At 48.3% G+C, this 20,280-nt stretch overlaps 1 protein-coding gene across 2 annotated transcripts; it reads left to right on the plus strand.

Annotated features, from left to right (window-relative positions):
* Nucleotides 1-383: 383 nt before the first annotated feature.
* Nucleotides 384-20,120, plus strand: DLST (dihydrolipoamide S-succinyltransferase). Of its 2 annotated transcripts, none has more exons than XM_077267433.1 (15): nucleotides 384-651; nucleotides 6,633-6,660; nucleotides 6,733-6,781; nucleotides 8,130-8,185; nucleotides 8,255-8,329; nucleotides 16,556-16,611; nucleotides 16,687-16,798; nucleotides 17,325-17,459; nucleotides 17,565-17,644; nucleotides 17,717-17,814; nucleotides 17,888-18,018; nucleotides 18,091-18,164; nucleotides 18,301-18,384; nucleotides 18,729-18,896; nucleotides 19,414-20,120. In XM_077267433.1, exons 1-15 carry the CDS (start codon nucleotides 595-597, stop codon nucleotides 19,546-19,548), a joined length of 1,338 nt encoding a protein of 445 aa, XP_077123548.1. In that variant the 5' UTR covers nucleotides 384-594; the 3' UTR covers nucleotides 19,549-20,120. The 2 variants fall into 2 exon arrangements, with proteins under 2 accessions (XP_077123548.1, XP_077123547.1); XM_077267432.1 differs by having other exon boundaries at nucleotides 496-651; nucleotides 6,709-6,781.
* Nucleotides 20,121-20,280: the final 160 nt, after the last annotated feature.

The following is a 20,280-nucleotide window of genomic DNA, read 5'->3' on the forward strand; positions in this document are numbered from 1 at the left end:
GTAAAGAACATTCCTGTCTGACCTGTGATATCTGCGCCATTAAAACCGTGAGAAATTCCAGAAAATACGCATTAAAAACCAGAAGAGAAGACTAAAATGGAGTGTGTATGAGGAACTCCAGGACCCAACTCCGATCCAGACGGCTCACAGTGAAGTGACTTCATCGCAGTTGGTGTGTGGATCTCGCCATAGCCGCTCCGATCTAGACGCTTCCGTGCTGAGCTGACTACATCGGAGAGGATTTTTTGAGGTCCTCGATCCAGCGACTCCGATGTAGTCACTTCACTGTGAGCCGCCTAGATCGCAGTGGCCAAGCTGAGGATCGCAAACAAGCAACTCCGATCTAGACGCAACCAGATAGTGGCATGTGCGCAGGACTCCTGCTCACTAGAGGTCGTTGTGTTCAACACTTCCTGTCTCTTTCTTGGGAAAGGCCGCAGAAAACTGCCTGCTCTGGGCGCCGGATGTGACAACTTGGCCTCTTGTCAGTGGCTTCCTGAGTACCTGGCTTGCCGGAAGTGACGCTCTATTCCTCCCCTCTGTGGGTCATTGGTGCGGTCCTGTTTCCGGCGTGTCCTTGAGCTGTGCCCGACCATGTTATCTCGTTGTGTGGCCCGGGCTCTTCGGTGTCCCGTTAGCAATGGTCGGCTGGTGAGTTGTGAGCTAAGGGGGCTCTGTTTCTCCAGCAGCCGGGGGTGGAGAGCAGCTGCTGTGTCCTGTCACTGTCAGCTGGGCCAGGACTGCACCGCCCCGCATATCCTCCCATGTAACCCCCCTCCTGTACCCCCCGTGTGCCTCCCCTCCTGTACCCCCCCGTGTGTCTCCCCTCCTGTACCCCCCCGTGCGTCTCCCCCTCCTGTACCCCCCCGTGCGTCTCCCCCTCCTGTACCCCCCCGTGCGTCTCCCCCTCCTGTACCCCCCCGTGCGTCTCCCCCTCCTGTACCCCCCCGTGCGTCTCCCCCTCCTGTACCCCCCCGTGCGTCTCCCCCTCCTGTACCCCCCCATGCGTCTCCCCCTCCTGTACCCCCCCATGCGTCACCCCCCCATGCGTCTCCCCCTCCTGTACCCCCCCCATGCGTCTCCCCCTCCTGTACCCCCCCTTGCAACCCCGTACCTCCCGTTTTGTTTCCACCCACCCTCCCCTTAGACATCCCATGTGTGACGGGTTTACAACGACAGAGAGGACCGCATCGTCTGTTTTCACTTGCACTGATTAGAAGCACTTCAGATTAGGATGGGTTCACACATCCTGATATTTCCAGTACTAGAAAGACTGTAATTCTTGTGGCAACCATGTGCCGCATTAGTACCACACGCTCCGGCTCCAGGGAAGCAGCGGTACAGTTAAAGCTGTTCCCCAGTGCTGAAGACTTCTCACATCATTCTCCCCTGCTCTGCCGGGGATCAGCGCCAGCAGGGGAGAATCTTGTGTTATATTCAAGTGATAACAATGAGAGCAGGTGACAGCTGATGGAACTATTACTCCCATCAGCCTACACCTGCTACCACTAATAACAGTGAGAGCAAGAGGCTGCTGATGGGAGTATTCATGAGCCGCCGCCCGTGCAATAAAAAAAAAAAAAAAAAAGGGCGTAGGTTCCCTTGTATTTTTGACAATCAGCCAGGCGAAACTGACAGCTGTGGGCTGCAACCCTCAGCTGTCAGTGTTAGCAAGGCTGGTTATCAAGAATAGAGGGGTCTATTAGATGTGCCAATTCTGGCCCTTTGCCCGGCTCTGTCCACTTGCCCTGTAGCGATGTTAAGTGGGGTTCATATTTGTTGGGTTGATGTCACCTTTGTATTGGCCGATGATATCAAGAATCACAGCTAAGGGTATGTTCCCATGGTTGGTAAACGCTGCGGGTTGGACACTGCATACATCCGCAGCAGCCAGATGTTACAACATAGTGGATGGGATTTCAAGAAATCCCATCTCCACTTTGCGTGCACCACCACCCTCGGCTTCCCTGCAGAGACAGACATGCGGCGTGCATTTCCAGACTGCAGCATGTCTATTTATCTTGCAGAGATGCTCAGTCTCCGCAAGATAAATATCACCCATCCAATGTATTGGGCGCGGTGATTCCGCACAATTCAATGAACACATGTGGAATCACGTTCAATAGACGGCAGTGCTTTGGACAGAGCGGACATGTGCCAATAGCCATGACCCCTTACCAGCCTGAGAATTCCAGCTCGCAGCTGTCAGCTTTAGCTTGGCTGGTTGTAAATAATTAAAAAAAAAAAAGGCTGGGTGGGGACCCCTCTATTCTTGATAATCAGCTTTGCTGAAGCTGACAGCTGAGGGTTGCAGCCCGCAGCTGTCAGTTTTGCCTGGTTGGTTTTCACAAATTCAGGTGAACCCACTCCTTTTTTTACATTTTATTTATAGCGCAGGCGCCGGCTGCTGAATATTCTCAGCCGCCGCCTGTTCTCACTGTTATCAATTGAATATAACTCTCGTCATTCTCCCCTGCTCGAGCTGATCGCCAGCAGTGCAGGATAGAATGATGAGCTGTCTAAAGCACCCGGCGCCGGGGAACAGTGCTAACTGTACCGCTGCTTCTCAGGCGCCGGTACATGTCAATCGGATGACATCCCTGTGTGTCATCAGTTTGCGGTGCATTTTGTGTGATGCTGGTAAAATCTGACATGTCACACTACGCTAAGTCCACACTACAACAGCTTCAGCAGGGAGACCTGCCGGTGGAGTATTGCTCTGAGTTTCAGTGGTGGTCCACTGTCTGTGGAATGACTTCGCACTCCGTAACCAGTTCTGTGAAGGGCTACCAGTAAGGGTAAAAGATGCCTTAGCCCTGTGTGAGGCTCCAGTTTCCCTTGAGGCGGCCATGTCTTTGGCTATGCGGATGGATCATAGTCATTGCCAGAGATACCCCAGTGTGTTGGATGTCCGGGGCCAAGGGAAATCTGGTCTGAGTCATCTGAGGAACCCATGCAGTTGGATGGGGCAACTCGTTCTGGAAAGCAAAGGGGAGAATGTTTTTACTGTAGTATGAAAGGGCCATTTGGTGGGTACGTGTCCATCCCTATCTCACGGTTAACAGCTGCCGGAAGACTAAGGAGCCCGTATTGCAGGGAGGTTAGCAACCCAGGTGTACATACAGCTTTGGCAAAAATTAAGAGACCTCTGCAAAATGTTCAGTTTGTGTGATTTTTCTCTTTATAGGTATAGTTTTGAGTAAATTGTTCTTTTATTCTATAAACTTCTGACAACGTATCTGAATTTCCAAGCAATAAGTTTGTGTATTTTTTTTCTGACAAAGAAAAATGGTCAAAATAAAAAAAAGAAACCCAGTGCATTCAGACCTCAAATAATGCAAAGTAAACAAGTTCATATTTAGAAACAACAATATAACTCAGGAAGAGTTCAGAAATCAATATTTTGTGCAATAACCATGATTTTTAATCACAGCTTTCATGCTCCTTGGCATGCTTTCCACCAGTATTTCACACTGCTTCTGGCGAAAAAATTTCAGCAGTTCTTTGTTTGATGGCTTGTGACTATCCATCACCCTCTTGATTACATTCCAGAGGTTTTCAATGGGGGTTCAAATCTGGAGATTGGGCTGCCCATGACAGGGTTTTGATGTGGTGGTCTCTTATTTTTTGCCAGAGCTGTATTTCCTCCATGGGTAGGATACAATTTTTTTCTGCCTGCTGAAATCCATCTGGGCAAAAATAACCAGTCTGTGCCTAAATACCTGTCTATGAGGATTTGTTTTCGGAGCAGGGGTGCCAGGAACTTCCTCCTCATTGTCCTTATGACTGCACCGTTAATCTTGTCACTGGAGTCAAGCTGCCAACGAGCAGACCTTCCTCATTCCCCATTGTTGCGGGGTTTTTCTTTGCAAAGAAGGCAGGAGCGTGGGGGCGTGTTGTGCCCCAGCCTAGGTTTCCGCAAACTCTATCAGATTACGGTCCGGGATCCGGATCCGCTCCCTCTCATCCTGGACCTCTTTAATCAGATTGTAAGAGTAAAATGGTTTTCTATACTGGATCTCAGGGAGGCATATAATCTCATTCGTATTAAAGAGGGGGATGAGTGGAAAACTGCTTTCAATACGCCTGAGGGTCACTATGAAAACCTTGTGATGCCATTTGGGTTGACGAATGATCCAGCCGTCTTTTTGCACTTTGTAAATGACAACTTTAGTCACCTGGTGGTAGGTAGATTTGTGGTTATCTATCTTGGTGACATATTAATTTATTCACCTGACCTTGAGTCACATCAGGTACATGTCAGGTAGGTTTTACAGATACTTGGAGACAATAAATTATTTGTCAAATCAGAGAAAAGTATGCTCTCAATTGAGGGGATTCCTTTTCTGGGATATGATTTCATCCACTGGTTTTTACATGGTTCCTTTAAAAGTCCAGCCAGTACTGGGTTGGGATCGTCCTGAGGATTTGAAGGCGATACAAAGGTTTTTGGGTTTCACCAACTACTGCCGTAAGTTCATAAAAGTTTTTTCGGTAGTGGCCAATCCTCTGACGGATATGACCAGGAAAGGGACAGACTTTTCCAAGTGGCCCAGTTCGGCCAGGGAGGCATTCTATACCTTGAAGGAGTGCTTTGCATCTGCGCCAAGTCTCATACGGCCTGACGTTACTCAGCCTTTTATTGTAGAGGTTGATGCGTCTGAAGTGGGTGCTGTATTATCACAGGGTGCGTAACCTGGTAAATGGAGTCCATGTGCATACTTTTCTAAAAAAAAAAAACAAAACAAAAAAACAACAAACTCATGTACGGAGAGAAATTGACATTGGTAACAGGGAACTCTTGGCAATCAAGTGAGCCCTTGAAGAGTGGCGTCATTTTCTGGAGGGAGCAGTTCATCCGGTTATGGTAATCACAGATCATTAGAATCTGGTAAATCTAGAGACTGTAAAGCGTCGAATGCCCTTACATGCAAGATGGGCATTGTTCTTCACCAGGTTTAACTTTTTTGTCACATATAGGCTGGATGCAGTTTATTTCCAAATTTGATAGTGCATTTTGCACTTGTTTGGGGAATCCATCTGTCATTCTCTTCAGTATTTCACCCACAGTCTAATGGGCAAACTGAGCTGGTTAACCAGAATATTGAGCCTTATCTTGGGTGTTTTGTATCTGAGAATCAGGACAATTGGGTTACCTACTTACCTCTAGCAGAATTTGCTAGAGAAGAGACAATGTGGGTACTGGCAACAAATAATTGTTGTCATGAGTTTACTGGTAAGTCCCCGTTTTTTGGGGGCATACGGGTTTCATCCTCAGTTCAGCTCATTTAATAGGAATCGTTCTTCTGGTATATCTGAAGAGGAGCGGTTTTCATCAGCGATTTCGTCTGTCTGGCAAGGGTTTATTAATTTAAGGAAGATGGGGTCCACATATAAGAATGTGACATATCGGAGCTGTTAATGATCCATAATGTGTTTCATCGATCTTTACTCCAAAAATACGTTACGTCCTCTGTACCATCATCGCTTCCGCCATTTCCTGTCATTATGGTTGGAAATTTAGAATTTCAGATAGCTAAGATCATTGATTCTCACTTATTTTGTCAGTCTCTTCAGTATTTGGTACACTGGGGATATAGTTCTGAAGAGAGGATGTGGGTTCCAGCATCTGATGTCCATGCGGCCAGGCTGATCCTGTCTTTTCATGTTGCACACCCTGATAAAGCTGGTTCTGAGGTTCTGGAGGTCCCTCGTAGAAGGAGGGTACTGATTTACCGTGGCAGAGAGGAGCCAGAAGACCGCAGCGTCTGATTTCTCCTACTCCTGCACTGATTAGAAGCAGTTCACGTTCACATTAAACAGTGTAGGGTTCTTTTGGTAGTGCAGGGGTTAATCTGCTCTCTTGAGAGCTCCTGGATCTAAGGCTCTCACCTGTGCCCTGTTAGCCACTGCCATCTCCTATATAAACCTGGCCCTGGCAAGCACTCATTGTCAGAGCAAGTTTTTGCTGCATGTCTGAAGGTTGTTGGTAGTTATTGGAGAAGGCGGTTGGTTGATTTATTTGTGACTGCTAGGTTTTGAATGTGTGCTAATTCATTCTTCTCCTACTTTGGTTGAACCCCATCCTCCACACCCCGGTGTTTACCTCCGTTATATGTGTGAGTATATTTGTATTTTTGGTATTTTTCATTACCCCTGTTCGTTTTACCTTGTTAGCCTGGGTGATTATGATACATTACTACTCCCCTCTTCCCTGAGTGGAGGAAGAGTACAGACTGAGGGCAGATTCAGAAGCTAAGTCAAGGTATGTTGCCCTGGCCCCTTCACCATCAGAAGCAATCTGGGGAACAGGGCGAGCTAGGGCTCCCCTAGCGTTGGGGACAGGGAAGGAGCCCCTGGTCCTGGGAGACTTGACAACAGATCGTGACACCATGTGTGTGTGTTCCTCCCCCATACCTCCCATGTGCGTGTCCCTTTTCCTGTCGTATCCGTTATACCTCTAATATGGGAACTAATATACTCTATATACAGACACTTCCTTGAACTCTTCCCACCTAAATGTGTTAAGGGCTGTTGGTGGGTCTTTCACCTGTCCTTTATAGTTGATTACAGTATCTTATCAAGCCGTTTTTGGTGTCTGCCAGATACTGACATTCTCTCCTTTTTTGCAGGGCCCCAAGACTGCTCGTCCTGTCTTGCGTAAGTAGATCTTGTCTGCTTTTCGCTCTTCTTGTTCTTCTCCTTCAGTCTCTCAAATGTTTTGTCTTTCAGAGATAGCGGTGAGCCGTGTCTTATCCACCAACGATCGTGGGATTCTCCCGTAAGTGTGGGGGACTTGTGCAGGCGGAGAGCTGTGAGGGTCGCATGGGGGATGGGAAGACCTGTGAGGGTCGCGTGTGGGAAGGGAAGACCCGTGGGGGATGGGGAGAGACCTGTGTGTGTGTATGTATGTAACCTGTGAGGGTCACGTGGGGGATAGGGAGAGACCTATGTATGTATATGTGTGTGGTGGGGTTAGACCTGTGAGGGTCGCGTGGGAGATGGGGAGAGACCTGTGTGTGGGAAGACCTGAGAGGGTTGCGTGGGGGATGGGGAGAGACGTGTGTGTGTGTGTATATGTGGGTTAGACCTCTGAGGGTCGCATGGGGGATGAGGAGAGACCTGTGTGGGAGAGACCTGTGAGGGTTGCGTGGGGGGATGGGGAGAAACCTGTGTGTGGGGGAGACCTGTGAGGGTCGCGTGTGTGATGGGGGGGGGGAGACCTGTGAGGGTCATGGGGGGAGACCTGTGAGGGTCACGGGGGGGGGGAGATATGAGAGGGTCATGGGGGGGAGATCTGAGAGGGTCATGGGGGGGGAGATCTGAGAGGGTCATGGGGGGGGAGATCTGAGAGGGTCATGGGGGGGGAGATCTGAGAGGGTCATGGGGGGGGAGATCTGAGAGGGTCATGGGGGGGGGGAGATCTGAGAGGGTCATGGGGGGGAGATCTGAGAGGGTCATGGGGGGGGGAGATCTGAGAGGGTCAGGGGGGGGAGATCTGAGAGGGTCATGGGGGGGGGGAGATCTGAGAGGGTCATGGGGGGGAGATCTGAGAGGGTCATGGGGGGGGGAGATCTGAGAGGGTCATGGGGGGGGGGGAGATCTGAGAGGGTCATGGGGGGGGAGATCTGAGAGGGTCACGGGGGGGGAAACCGGAGAGGGTCATGGGGGGGGGGGGGGAGAGACGTGTGTGTGTCGAGAGACCTGCGGGGGAGGGGGGGATGAGAAGACCTGTGCGGGTAATGGTAGTGGGGGGGTGAGACCTATACGGGAGGAGGAAGGTGAGTCCTGCGGGGCCACGGGAGAGGTGAGACCTGGGGGGGAGGGTGAGAGAGAGACCTGTGTGGGTCGCTGGGGTGAGAAGACTTGTGCGTATGTATGTTCGGGACAGGAGAAGAAGGAAGGGGGGATCGGAACCTGTGCTGGTGACCTGTGGGATGCATGACAGGTGGGGATGGGGGACCTGTGCATTGTGCGGGTTGTGGGTCATGGGGACCTGTGCGGAACGTGCCACAGGTGGATAATGGGGACCTGTGTGGGCCCGGTGCAGGGGGACCTGTGTAGTACGGGTGGGATAGGAGGACTGGTGCAATCACAGCATTGCTGGTCTCTGATTCTTCTCTCTGCAGAGTCTCTTTTTTTAGCCTCCATGCTGCCAGGTTTTACCGGACGTCGGCGGTCTGCAGTAAGTGTTGTACACGGCGGCTCGACCCTCCTGTCCTCTTCAACTAATCTCTCCCTCTCTTTCTGTCAGGGCAGGACGTGCTGACTGTGAACACCCCCGCATTCGCAGAGTCCGTCACAGAAGGAGATGTCAGGTGGGAGAAAGGTGAGTGACATTATCTCTGCGGGGTGCCGTTTGTGTGATGTGATCTGCATTATAGGCGGTTGCGGAGGGGTCCTGTATGTGGCATTCAGGGCATTGATATCTGCAGGGAATGATAATCACTGATCAGTAGAGATAATGACTTTGTTTTGATGCAAATCGAATTTGAGTCAAATTTTATGACATTTGAATGTCCGGCGCAGTTGAACCATTTGTGATTTGATTTGTGATTTGCCAAAAGAATGCGCTGTGCCTGCCTACACATTGCACAAAATTGCATCAGTCACAGAAAACTGGCACCACCTTACGTGTAGCCTCCTTCTAATCACTTGCAGCGCCCACATCACACAGCATGGCTCTGCCAATCAGATGGCTCTGTCTGAGCCTGTATAAGAATGAGGCAGGGAATGCAGCAGACATTTTATAGTAAATCTGCATAGTGAGTTTATCAGAGTTCAGCAATTGTGTTGTATAACTGCAACAATGAGTATCATTGATAGGGGAGGTGACTGATCAGTGATGGTGGAGCTGCATTTGTCCTGTTGGATTTCAGTCACAATTACATTTTTTTTCTTCATGCTCTAGAAAGCGGCAGCAAGCGCAGAAATTTAATCTGAAATGCGTTGCTTGTCACAAACGACTCTGCTGAGATTTTGAAATTCTTTTGCTTTTTTTTTTGTGAAGGGAAGGGAGGGGATTGTTTTTAATGAATACAAAATAAAATTCACCAAAATGCAGACTTGTGACTGCGGCTGTTAGCCTCACAGTGTGCGTGTCACAATTATTTTTTTTGCATATCTGTTTGACTAGTCAGATTTTTACATCCACACACGCCACACTAGTTCAGCGCTTTGTTGCAGGTACTTGTTGTGTGGTCTTGTGCCTAACTATTTTTCCTTTCACCCATGACGGCACCGCCTGAGAGAGGGATCTGCCCATCGATAACAGGAAATCTGAAGTAAAAATGCGGCAGCACTTCCCCACATCAATTGGTTTCCTGTCCTTGATGGGAAATCTCGTGCTGAAGACAGGATAGTAGAAGATCAAGCTTACCCAGGCCTGACCCAGTCGCCTAGAAGAAAGACCATGGGCTTGTAGCTCTGGAGTCAGGCTCCTGAAGTGCCACCACTGGTCCATTGTTTGAAAGGGGTTGGAGACCCTACTAGACCCCGGTGCCACATGTCTCCTCAGTGCAATTAGATTATCTGGGATTCTTGGTGACTTTTTACACTGCAAAGCAAATGTTAAGGAATAACTTGCTGGGCCTGGTGAATTGGATTTCAAGATGTTTCGATAATCACTGATGAGTGTTCATAAGATATCCGATCATCTAAGGGTACCGTCACACATTGAAATTTTCATCGCTGCGACGGCACGATTCGTGACGTCGCAGCGTCGTATAATCATCGCTCCAGCGTCGTAGACTGCGGTCACACGTTGCAATCACGGCGCTGGAGCGATGCCGAAGTCCCCGGGTAACCAGGGTAAACATCGGGTAACTAAGCGCAGGGCCGCGCTTAGTAACCCGATGTTTACCCTGGTTACCAGCGTAAACGTAAAAAAACAAACCGTACATACTCACCCGTCGGTGTCCTTCAGGTCCCTTGCCGTCTGCTTCCTGCTCTGAGTGCAGCCGTACAGTGAGAGCAGATCACAGCACCGCTGCGCTCTGCTCTCACTTTCCGGCCGGCACACAGAGCAGGAAGCAGACGGCAAGGGACCTGAAGGACACCGACGGGTGAGTATGTACGGTTTGTTTTTTTACGTTTACGCTTGTAACCAGGATAAACATCGGGTTACTAAGCGCGGCCCTGCGCTTAGTTACCCGATGTTTACCCTGGTTACAAGCGAACACATCGCTGGATCGCTGTCACACACAACGATCCAGCGATGTCAGCGGGTGATCAAGCGACGAAAGAAAGTTCCAAACGATCTGCTACGACGTACGATTCTCAGCAGGGTGTCTGATCGCAGTAGCGTGTCAGACACAGCGATATCGTAACGATATCGCTAGAACGTCACGAATCGTAACGTCGTAGCGATGGAAATTTCAATGTGTGACGGTACCCTAAGGCCACTGCTGATCTGCTCCATCCTCAGCTGTGAGGAGGTTTGTGCAGATTATTGATCGTGGCGGCAGCGTGTCATCCCGTGTAGTCAGTCATGTGATGCTAACAATACTCATCCCATCCCTGCAACAGCCCTTAACGACCACCAGTACGCATTAAAACTGCAGTCAGGAATAAATGAATTGTCTGGTTTTGGAACCGACTGGGGTCGATTATCCTCTTAACCCTTCCCGACCTGTGACGCGACGTAGGCGTCATGAAAGTCGGTGCCAATCCGACCTGTGACACCTATGTGGCATCATGGAGGGATCACGTCCCTGCAGATCGGGTGAAAGGGTGAACTCCAATTTCACCCGATCTGCAGGGACAGGGGGAGTGGCTTTACACCCACGTGGCTACGATCGCTCTGATAGGCTGTTTCACTTTCAACAGCCAATCAGAGCAATCTGTAATATTTCACCTATGAAACTTGGTGAAATATTACAATCCAGCCATGGCCGATGCTGCAATATCATATCATCGGCCATGGCTGGAAACTGCGATCTGCCCCCTCCACCGACTGACAGCGGCGATCTGCCACCGCTGTCAGTCTTTCCTCCCCTCCGTTCTGTGTTCCGCTGCCCTCCTCTCCCCTCCGTCCTGTCCGGCGTTCCCCCCCCCCCGCTGTCCGATCCCACCCCCGTACCTCTGGAGTCCCGGGGTCCCTCCCGGTGTCCGTCTGGCATCTAAGATGGGCGCCGCCATCTTTCAAAATGGCGGGCGCATTCGCAGTGAGCCCGCCAAATAGGCCGGCAGATTAATTACAGGTACATTTTGATCACTGTGATAGGTTATATCACAGTGATCAAAATAAAAAAAAAATAGTAAATAAAGCCCCCCCCCCCCCTTACCACCCCCATAGGTAGAGAAAATAATGAAATAAAATATATTTATTTTTATTTTTCCACTAGGGTTAGGGTTAGAACTATGGTTAGGGTTGCAGTTAGGGTTAGAATTAGGCTATGTGCACATGGTGCAGATTTGGCTGTGGATCCGCAGCGGATTGGCCGCTGTGGATTCGTGGCAGTTTTCCATCACATTTACAGTACCATGTAAACCTATGGAAAACCAAATCCGCTGTGCCCATGGTGCGGAAAATACTGTGCGGAAACACTGCGTTGTATTTTCCGCAGCATGTCCATTCTTTGTGCGGATTCCGCAGCGTTTCACACCTGTTCCTCAATAGGAATCCGCAGGTGAAATCCGCACAAAAAACACTGGAAATCTGCAGTAAATCCGCAGTGCTTTTTACCTGTGGATTTTTCAAAAAAGGGGCGGAAAAATCCGCACACGAATCCTCAACGTGGGCACATAGCTTTAGGATTAGGGCTGGAACTAGAGTTAGGGTTGGAATTAGGGTTAGGGTTGGAATTGGGGTTAAGATTAGGGTTAGGGGTGTTTTGAGGTTAGGGTTAGGCTTGTGGTTAGGGTTATGGTTAGGGTTGGTTGTGTGTTGGGATTAGGGTTAGGGGTGTGTTGGGGTTACGGTTGTGATTACGGTTATGGTTAGAGTTGGGATTAGGGTTAGGGGTGTGTTGGGGTTAGTGTTGGAGTTGAGAGGTTTCCGCACATCAGGGTGTCTCCAATCACGACATGGCGCCACCATTGATTCCAGCCAATCTTGCATTCAAAAAGTCAAATGGTGCTCCCTCCCTTCTGAGCCCCGACGTGTGCCCAAACAGTGGTTTACCCCCACATATTGGGCATCAGCGTACTCAGGACAAACTGGACAACAACTATTGGGGTTCAGTTTCTCGTGTTACCCTTGTGAAGCACTTGGGGGTTCAAAGTGCTCATCACACATCTAGATGAGTTCCTTGGGGGGGTCTAGTTTCCAAAATGGGGTCACTTGTGGGGGAGCTCCAATGTTTAGGCACACAGGGGCTCTCCAAACGCGACATGGTGTCCGCTAACGATTGGAGCTAATTTTTCATTCAAAAAGTCAAATGGCGCTCCTTCCCTTCCAAGCCCTGTCGTGCTCCCAAACAGTGGTTTACCCCCACATATGAGGTATCAGCGTACTCAGGACAAATTGTACAATAACTTTTCGGGTCCAGTTTCTCCTTTTACCCTTGGGAAAATAAAAAAAATTGTTGCTAAAAGTTCATTTTTGTGACTAAAAAGTTAAATGTTCATTTTTTCCTTCCATGTTGCTTCTGCTGCCGTGAAGCACCTGAAGGGTTAATAAAATTCTTGAATGTGGTTTTGAGCACCTTGAGGGGTGCAGTTTGTATAATGGTGTCACTTTTGGGTATTTTCAGCTGTATAGACCCCTCAAAGTGACTTCAAATGTGAGGTGGTCCCTAAAAAAAAAAATGGTTTTGTAAATTTTGTTGTAAAAATGAGAAATCGCTGGTCAAATTGTAACCCTTATAACTTCCTAGCAAAAGAAAATTTTGTTTCCAAAATTATGCTGATGTAAAGTAGACATGTGGGAAATGTTATTTATTAACTATTTTGTGTCACATAACTCTGGTTTAACAGAATAAAAATTCTAATTTTGAAAATTGCTAAATTTTCAAAATTTTCGCCAAATTTCCGTTTTTTCACAAATAAGCGCAAAAATTATCGACCTAAATTTACCACTAACATGAAGCTCAATATGTCACGAAAAAACAACCTCAGAACCGCTAGGATCCGTTGAAGCGTTCTCGAATAATTAACTCATAAGGGGACACTGGTCAGAATTGCAAAAAATGGCCAGGTCATTAAGGTCAAAATAGGCTGGGTCATGAAGGGGTTAAGTATCGCTGTCAATCATGACGGCAGTATCTGTGTGGTTAAAAAACCAAAACCCTATGGCGATTGTAATAATTGCCATGGTACCCGATATCATCTGATGAACCCAGGGTACGGTGGCCTGTGAGATCCAGTTGTAACTAGTCACTGACAGGTCTCTGGCTCCGTGTTACACGAGTTCTGCAGTGCATGAGACAAGCGATAAAAGTCAAAAAATGTACATGTCATACCATGGCACCAAGTGAAATAGTAACAAAAGTAAAATTAAATAAAGTGTGTATAAAAAAAAAAAACTGTTGCGCACATCACAAAAAATAATTTTGTCATTAAAAATGCAATGTTTGTGTGAGCGACCAGATCTATAAAAGTGTTGTGTTATTTTAGTACAAAACGCCACAAATGTTGCTTTTTCATCATACTTGCTCACTAAAAATGGAATATCGAATGAAAAATGATCAAAAAGACCTATGTAAAAAAGACTGTCACTCCGTGCCGCAAAAAACAGCCCTAATATGGCTCCTACAGAAAAAAGTTGATCTCTCAGAATGAGGTTGCAAAAACAAATCAATTTTACTCTGTAAAAATAGCAAAACATAAAGGACATGAATCGCTGTAATCGTACCGACCTAAAGAATAAATCAGTCATCACTTTTACGACATGGTGAACCTCGCAAAAAAATACTAAATAGCTTTTCTCTTTTTTTTGTCCATTCAGCTTCTAAAAAATCTGAATAAAAAGCGATCAAAAAACTTAGTGCCTGAAAATTACCAAAAAATCAAACACATGACACACAAAATAAGCCCTCATACAACTCTGTTCACCCAAAATAGGTTACAGCTCTCAGAATATGGCGACAAATAAAACTAAATGAAAAGGCGTTTTTGCTGTGTAAAAGCAACAAAACAAAAACTAAAATAAATCTTGTATCTCTGTAATTGCAATAAAAATCAAATAGCGCTCTTGCCTTTCCGGACCCGGCCATGTGCCCAAACAGCAGATTTTGACCACATATTGGGTATCATCGTGTTTGCGAGAAATTGCGTAACAAATTATGGTGTTCATTTTTTCCCATTATGAAAATTATGAATTTGGGGCTTGAACAACATTTTAATAGAGAAAATTAGTATTCAAATCCACATTTTAAAAGTTCTGTGAAGCACTTGCGGGTCAACAATCTCCAACCCCCACCCCTAGATGAATTAATTGATGGGTCTAGTTTCCAAACTGGGGTCACATGTGGGGGTTTCTTTTTCGGTACATCAGGGGCTCTGCAAATGAGACATGGTGTCTGCAATTTGTTGTAACCAAATTTGAACATCAAATACCAAATGTCGCTTATCCCTTTTCAAGTCCTGCCATGTCCAAAAATAACTTTTTGGGGTATCTCAGTGCTCAGAATAAAGTGGGTAAGAAACTTTGCAGTCCACTTTTTGGTGTTGCCTCTTGCAAAAGTGAAACATTTTTGTGGAAAAAAAAAAATGACATTTTTCATTATGACGACTTATTGCTATCAAATTCTGTGTCATACCTGTGGGTTCAGAATGCTTACTGTACCACTGGATAAAATCCTTGAGGGGTTTCCAAAATGAGGTCACTTGTAGGGTTTTTTGCAGGTTGGACGTCTTGGGGGGCCGTGCAAATGCGACATGGCATCCGCAATCTATTTCAGCCAAATTTGTTTCAAAATTTAAATGTTGCTGCTTCCCTTCCGATCCCTAAGTTGCGCTGATGTTTCTGGCCTCGTGTGGGCTATTGGCGCGCTCAGAAGAAACTAGGTAGCAAAAAGTGGGGTACATTTTCGTGTGCTACTCCTTGTAAAAGCAAAAAAAAAAAAACAGGGCTAATGCAACATTTTATAGTAAAAATTCCGCTGTTTTCTTTCATTCCACATTGAATTAATTCCTGTGTAGCATCTAAAAGGTAAAAAAGAAATCCTGACGGTAGCTTTGAAGTATTTAAAGGGAACCTGTCACCCCCCACCACCACCAGTGCGTTTTTAAGTAAAAGGGCCACCTTCTACAGCACTAATACTGCATTCTGTGAAGGTGGCTCTTATGTTTGTGCTCCCTAATAATGCTGAAATATTAAGTTTTATATATTTCGCGCCATACATGTATTCTGTCCGGGGGGCACGTTTTTTCTTAAAACTTAATATTTCAGCGTTATTAGGAGCACAAACATAAGAGCCACCTTCACAGAATGCAGCCTTAGTGCTGCAGAAGGTGGCTTTTACTTAAAAACGCCCTGGGGGGGGGGGGGGGTGAAAGGTTCCCTTTATGGGCTGCGATTTTTAAAATGGAGGCACTTTTGGGCAGTTTCCATTATATCGGACCTTCAAAGTCCATTTAAATCTGAATGTGACCCTAAGGAAACAGTTTGTAAATTTCTTGGAAAAAATGAAAAATTGCTACTAAACTTTTATCCCCTTTTAAAGGGAATCTGTCAGCTCTTTTGGCCGATATAAGATGCGGCCACTGCCTTTCAGGGCTTATCTCCAGCATTCAATAATGCTGTGGATAAGCCCCTGGTCCGACTTGCAAGATAAGAAAAATAAGTTTTATTATACTTACTGGGGGGGAGGGGGTTGTCGGTCCGCTGCGGTACAGTCTGATGGGTGTCGCAGGTTCGGGTCTGGCGCCTCCCATCTTATGATCGTCGCCCTCCTGTTGCTTCATCGCTCCGTGGCATCGCACTCATGCGCAGGCGTACTTATCTGCCCTGTTGAGGCCTCTCTGACCTTTCCTAGCCCCTGCGCACTGCCGTACTTTGCTCTGCCCTCAACAGGGCAGATAAGTACGCCTGCGCAGGAGCGCGATGCCGGGGAGCCATTAAGCAACAGGAGGGCGGCATCGCAAGAAGATGGGAGGCGCCAGACCTGCGAAACCCATCGGACCGGACCGCCACCCCGGGTGAGTATAATAAAACTAATTTTTCTTATCTTGGAGGTCGAATCAGGGGCTTATCTACAACATTGTAGAATGCTGTAGATAAGCCCTGAAAGGCAAGGGGCTGCATGTTAGATCGGCCAAAACTGCTGACTGGTTCGCTTTAACTTCCTAACAAAAGAAAATTGTTTAAAAAATGAGGCAGGTGTAAATTAGACATATGGAAAATGTTATTTATTATTTTGTACAGCATAACTAACTCGTTTAAGAATATAAAATTTAACATTTCAAAGTTCTTCAAAATTTTCAGAGAAATTTCAATTTTTTCACAATCCCGAACCCCTGGGAAATGTTGAAGCTCCAGAGTTATTACAACATAAAGTGACGCCGGTCAGACTTTAAAAAAAAAAAAAAAAATTGACCTGATCGTTAAGGTCAAAATAGGTTTGGTCACTAAGGGGGTTAAGACTTCCACTAACGCCCTTCTCTGCCACAGCGGTTGGGGACTCGGTGGCTGAAGATGAAGTCGTTTGTGAAATTGAGACTGACAAGGTAATTATCCACTAACTTCAGCCCTTTCTCAAGCTTTGGCCACTTTGACGCTCTAACCTCTAATTTTTCTCTTAGACATCGGTACAAGTCCCAGCCCCGTCTGCAGGAGTGATCGAAGCTCTGCTGGTGCCTGATGGAGGCAAGGTGGAGGGTGGCACCCCACTGTTTGTCCTAAGGAAATCTGGAGGTACCTGCAGTCCTTGGTTCCCCTCTCCTAAATGCTCCCTTCTCTACCCCATCCTCCTTCCTTGTCTCTAGACTCTTTGCTCTACCACCGCCACCCATCCTTGGCTCCCTGCTCATCTTTTATTGACTTCCCTATGCTCCCTGCTCTTCCCTTAACCTCCATCCTTGGCTCCCCTCGCCTTTGCTCTCCCTGCTCCTCAGTCCTTGGATCCCCTATGCTCCATGATCCTCCTGTGCGCTCCCAGCAGCGCTCCCCTCTCCACCCCTGCTCTCCCCTCTCCACCCCTGCTAAATACCCCTGGTAGACACCCCTACCTCCCTCTCCTCCCCTGCTAGACACCTCTGCTCTCCCCTCTCCTCCCCTGCTAGACACCTCTGCTCTCCCCTCTCCTCCCCTGCTAGACACCTCTGCTCTCCCCTCTCCTCCCCCCTCTCCCCCCTGCTGTCGCCTCTCCCCACCCCTGCTCCCCCAGTCGCCTGCCCATTCTACCATGTGTAACCCCAACCACATGTACTGTCTTACTCAGCTGCTCCCAAGACTAAACCTACGGAGACTGCAGGCCCTCCAGCTGCTGCCCAACCATCTGCCCCTGCTGCACCAATTCCCACTGTTATCCCTCCTGTGCCACCAGTGTCAGCGCAGCCATTGGAGACTAAGCCTGGTGAGTGAGTGTCAGTGCCGCTGGTCAGTTCAAGTGCACTTTTGGATTGGTTGTGGAGGAGATGCTTTTTTTTTGGGCCAGACTTTTACCATTCTCTATTCTCAGTGTCTGCAGTAAAGCCATCGTCTTCTCCTCCCACCTCGCCCCCTGGTGCCATATCTGCCGGAGCTCGTGCTGAGCACAGGGTAAGTGAGTGCCCAGGTGACTAATGCCGTGCGCAGAGAGACTTTGTTCTCAGTCTGACCCATCCAACCCAGGTCAAGATGAATCGAATGCGACAGAGAATTGCACAGAGGCTGAAGGAGGCGCAGAACACCTGTGCAATGCTCACCACCTTCAACGAGGTGGACATGAGGTGAGTGCCCCTATTGTGGTCCGGGAAAGGGGGCTCTGGGGCCTCCGTCTCATGCTGCCGATCTGCGTTGTAGTAATATCCAGCAGATGAGGTCTCTGCACAAAGACGCCTTTCTGAAGAAGCACAGCCTGAAGCTCGGCTTCATGTCTGCCTTTGTTAAGGCTGCCGCTTTTGCCCTCCAGGACCAACCTGCTGTCAATGCGGGTGAGTAGCTGCACAGTGTGTTCCCACCGGTGCCCTCCAAGCCTGGTAGCACTGATCTTCGCTCTCTTGTAGTGATTGATGATTCAGCCAAGGAGATTGTGTACAGGGACTACATCGATATCAGCGTGGCCGTCTCCACTCCCAGGGTATGTGACCCCTCTGCCGTCTTCTGATTCTCTCTTTTTGTGCCCCTTCTTATTCATTGTCTTTCTCTTTTGTTTTTCTTTGCACTAGCTGTTTTGTACTGAGTGTCTTTTTCTTTCTGGCCTCGTATCTTATCAGGGTCTTGTGGTTCCGGTCCTGAGGAATGTGGAGTCCATGAACTTTGCAGATATTGAACGGACAATTGCTGAGCTTGGAGAAAAGGTGATGAGCGGCACCCCTCACCCTGCCCCGATGACTAAAACCCCCAAATTACAAGAATGATGTTAGTTTTGATAATGGACAGATCTGTGCTGCTAATCACACACCGACTCTAGATGAATGCCAGGTAGCAGGTGGTGGTACAGTGGAGATCTGATCTGTGTATTTTCAGGGTTGGGTGGGAACACTGCTGCAAATGCAATAGTCCACTGAGGTGTGGGTGTTGGGCCGCATATGTTTTGCTTTGGGAGCAAGGGGAGATGGTAAAACAGGCATGCCTCCACCCACCATACCTGTATTCAGACCCATGTGCCTGTCTCATAGTGGACGATGCTTATTTCCATCAGGCACGGAAGAATGAGCTGGCCATAGAAGACATGGATGGGGGGACATTCACCATCAGCAATGGAGGAGTGTTTGGATCTTTATTCGGAACCCCAATCATCAACCCCCCCCAGTCTGCTATACTAGGGATGCACGGCATCTTCGAGCGTCCTGTAGCCGTGGCCGGAAAGGTGAGTGTACAGAGACTGCGCTGTGTACCTAGTGCATCCCGCGAGATGGGCACATAGTGGCCCTCCGATGCTTGGTGCATCCTGCGAGATGGTCGTGTAGTGGCCCCCAGTGCTTGATGCATCCTGCCAGATGGTCGCGTAGTGGCCCCCCGGTGCTTGATGCATCCTGTGAGATGGGCGCATAATGGCCCCCGATGCTTGGTGCATCCCGCTATATGGCTGCGTAGTGGTGACTTGATGCATTCTGTGAGATGGCCGCGTAGTGGCCTCCAGCAAGATGGCCACTGCGTGGCCCCCGGTGCTTGGTGCGTCCTGCGACATGAGCACATAGTGGCCCCCGTGCTTGATGCAACCTGTGAGATAGGTGCTCCCATTGCCTGATGGGGAGCTGTGTAGCTAGTGCTGGTGCATCCAGGAAGATGGGCTCAGAGTCTTCTCCTCTGCTCTGTGATTTCCTTTTTTGGCAGGTAAGGTTTTGTCCTTGTTACTTCCTTCACCATCTGCTCTTGTCCTGCAGGTTGAGGTGCGTCCTATGATGTATGTGGCCCTGACCTACGATCACCGGCTGATTGATGGGAGAGAAGCTGTACTATTCCTACGCAAAATCAAGTCAGTAGTGGAGGATCCACGTGTCCTGCTGCTGGACCTCTGAGCGCTGTGCTGCCCGTGTCAGTGCTGCCTGTGTCGGCGTATAAGGATGATCTCTGGAGGGGACACTACGGACTGACTCTTTCCTCTTCCACCCTGAGGCCCGACCTTTCTCCATGACTTCCTCCAGCTGCAGACACTTAGAATTCACGAGACATCGTCACTTGACCATGGTGCCAGCGGCCGTTCCTTGTGTCTCTGGACGCACCAGGTGACACAATCTTGACTAGCCACGAGTAGAAGCTGCCGGCCCCATTATAATGTGCTGATGTCTGGTGGATTGAAGGTTCCTGCTGCTGCAGGATGTTCTGCTGCTTGTATTCTTGCAGGCCCTGAACCCTCAGAAACTGCTCCTGAATGCCACCATTCTATTTATGTCTGCCGAATGAGTGAGCTGCATCAGAATCTTTCTAGTTTCGGTATCGCCTTGACGCTGGGTCCTGGCATCTTCACCTGCAGGCACAACTATTAACTATTGGTCCTGGCACCAACAGTGTCGCCCAAGGCACAGCTCAGTATTTAAAGACTTTTTGATTTTACAGGAATATAAAATAAATGCCCTTAAATATAAACCCAGTACGATGAGATGGAGGATTACTGTCCTGCAGATGCTGCAAAGGCCAGGTGTGCTTGTGCCAGAGCAACAGATGACTAGTGATTGGCAATATCTTGACTCTTATTAGGAGAAAAATTTTAAGTAGAACGCGAGACACTGCAGTCGGCGCCATCCTCGCTG

This window comes from Ranitomeya variabilis, chromosome 1, assembly GCF_051348905.1.
Source record: "Ranitomeya variabilis isolate aRanVar5 chromosome 1, aRanVar5.hap1, whole genome shotgun sequence".
Lineage (NCBI taxonomy): Eukaryota > Metazoa > Chordata > Amphibia > Anura > Dendrobatidae > Ranitomeya > Ranitomeya variabilis.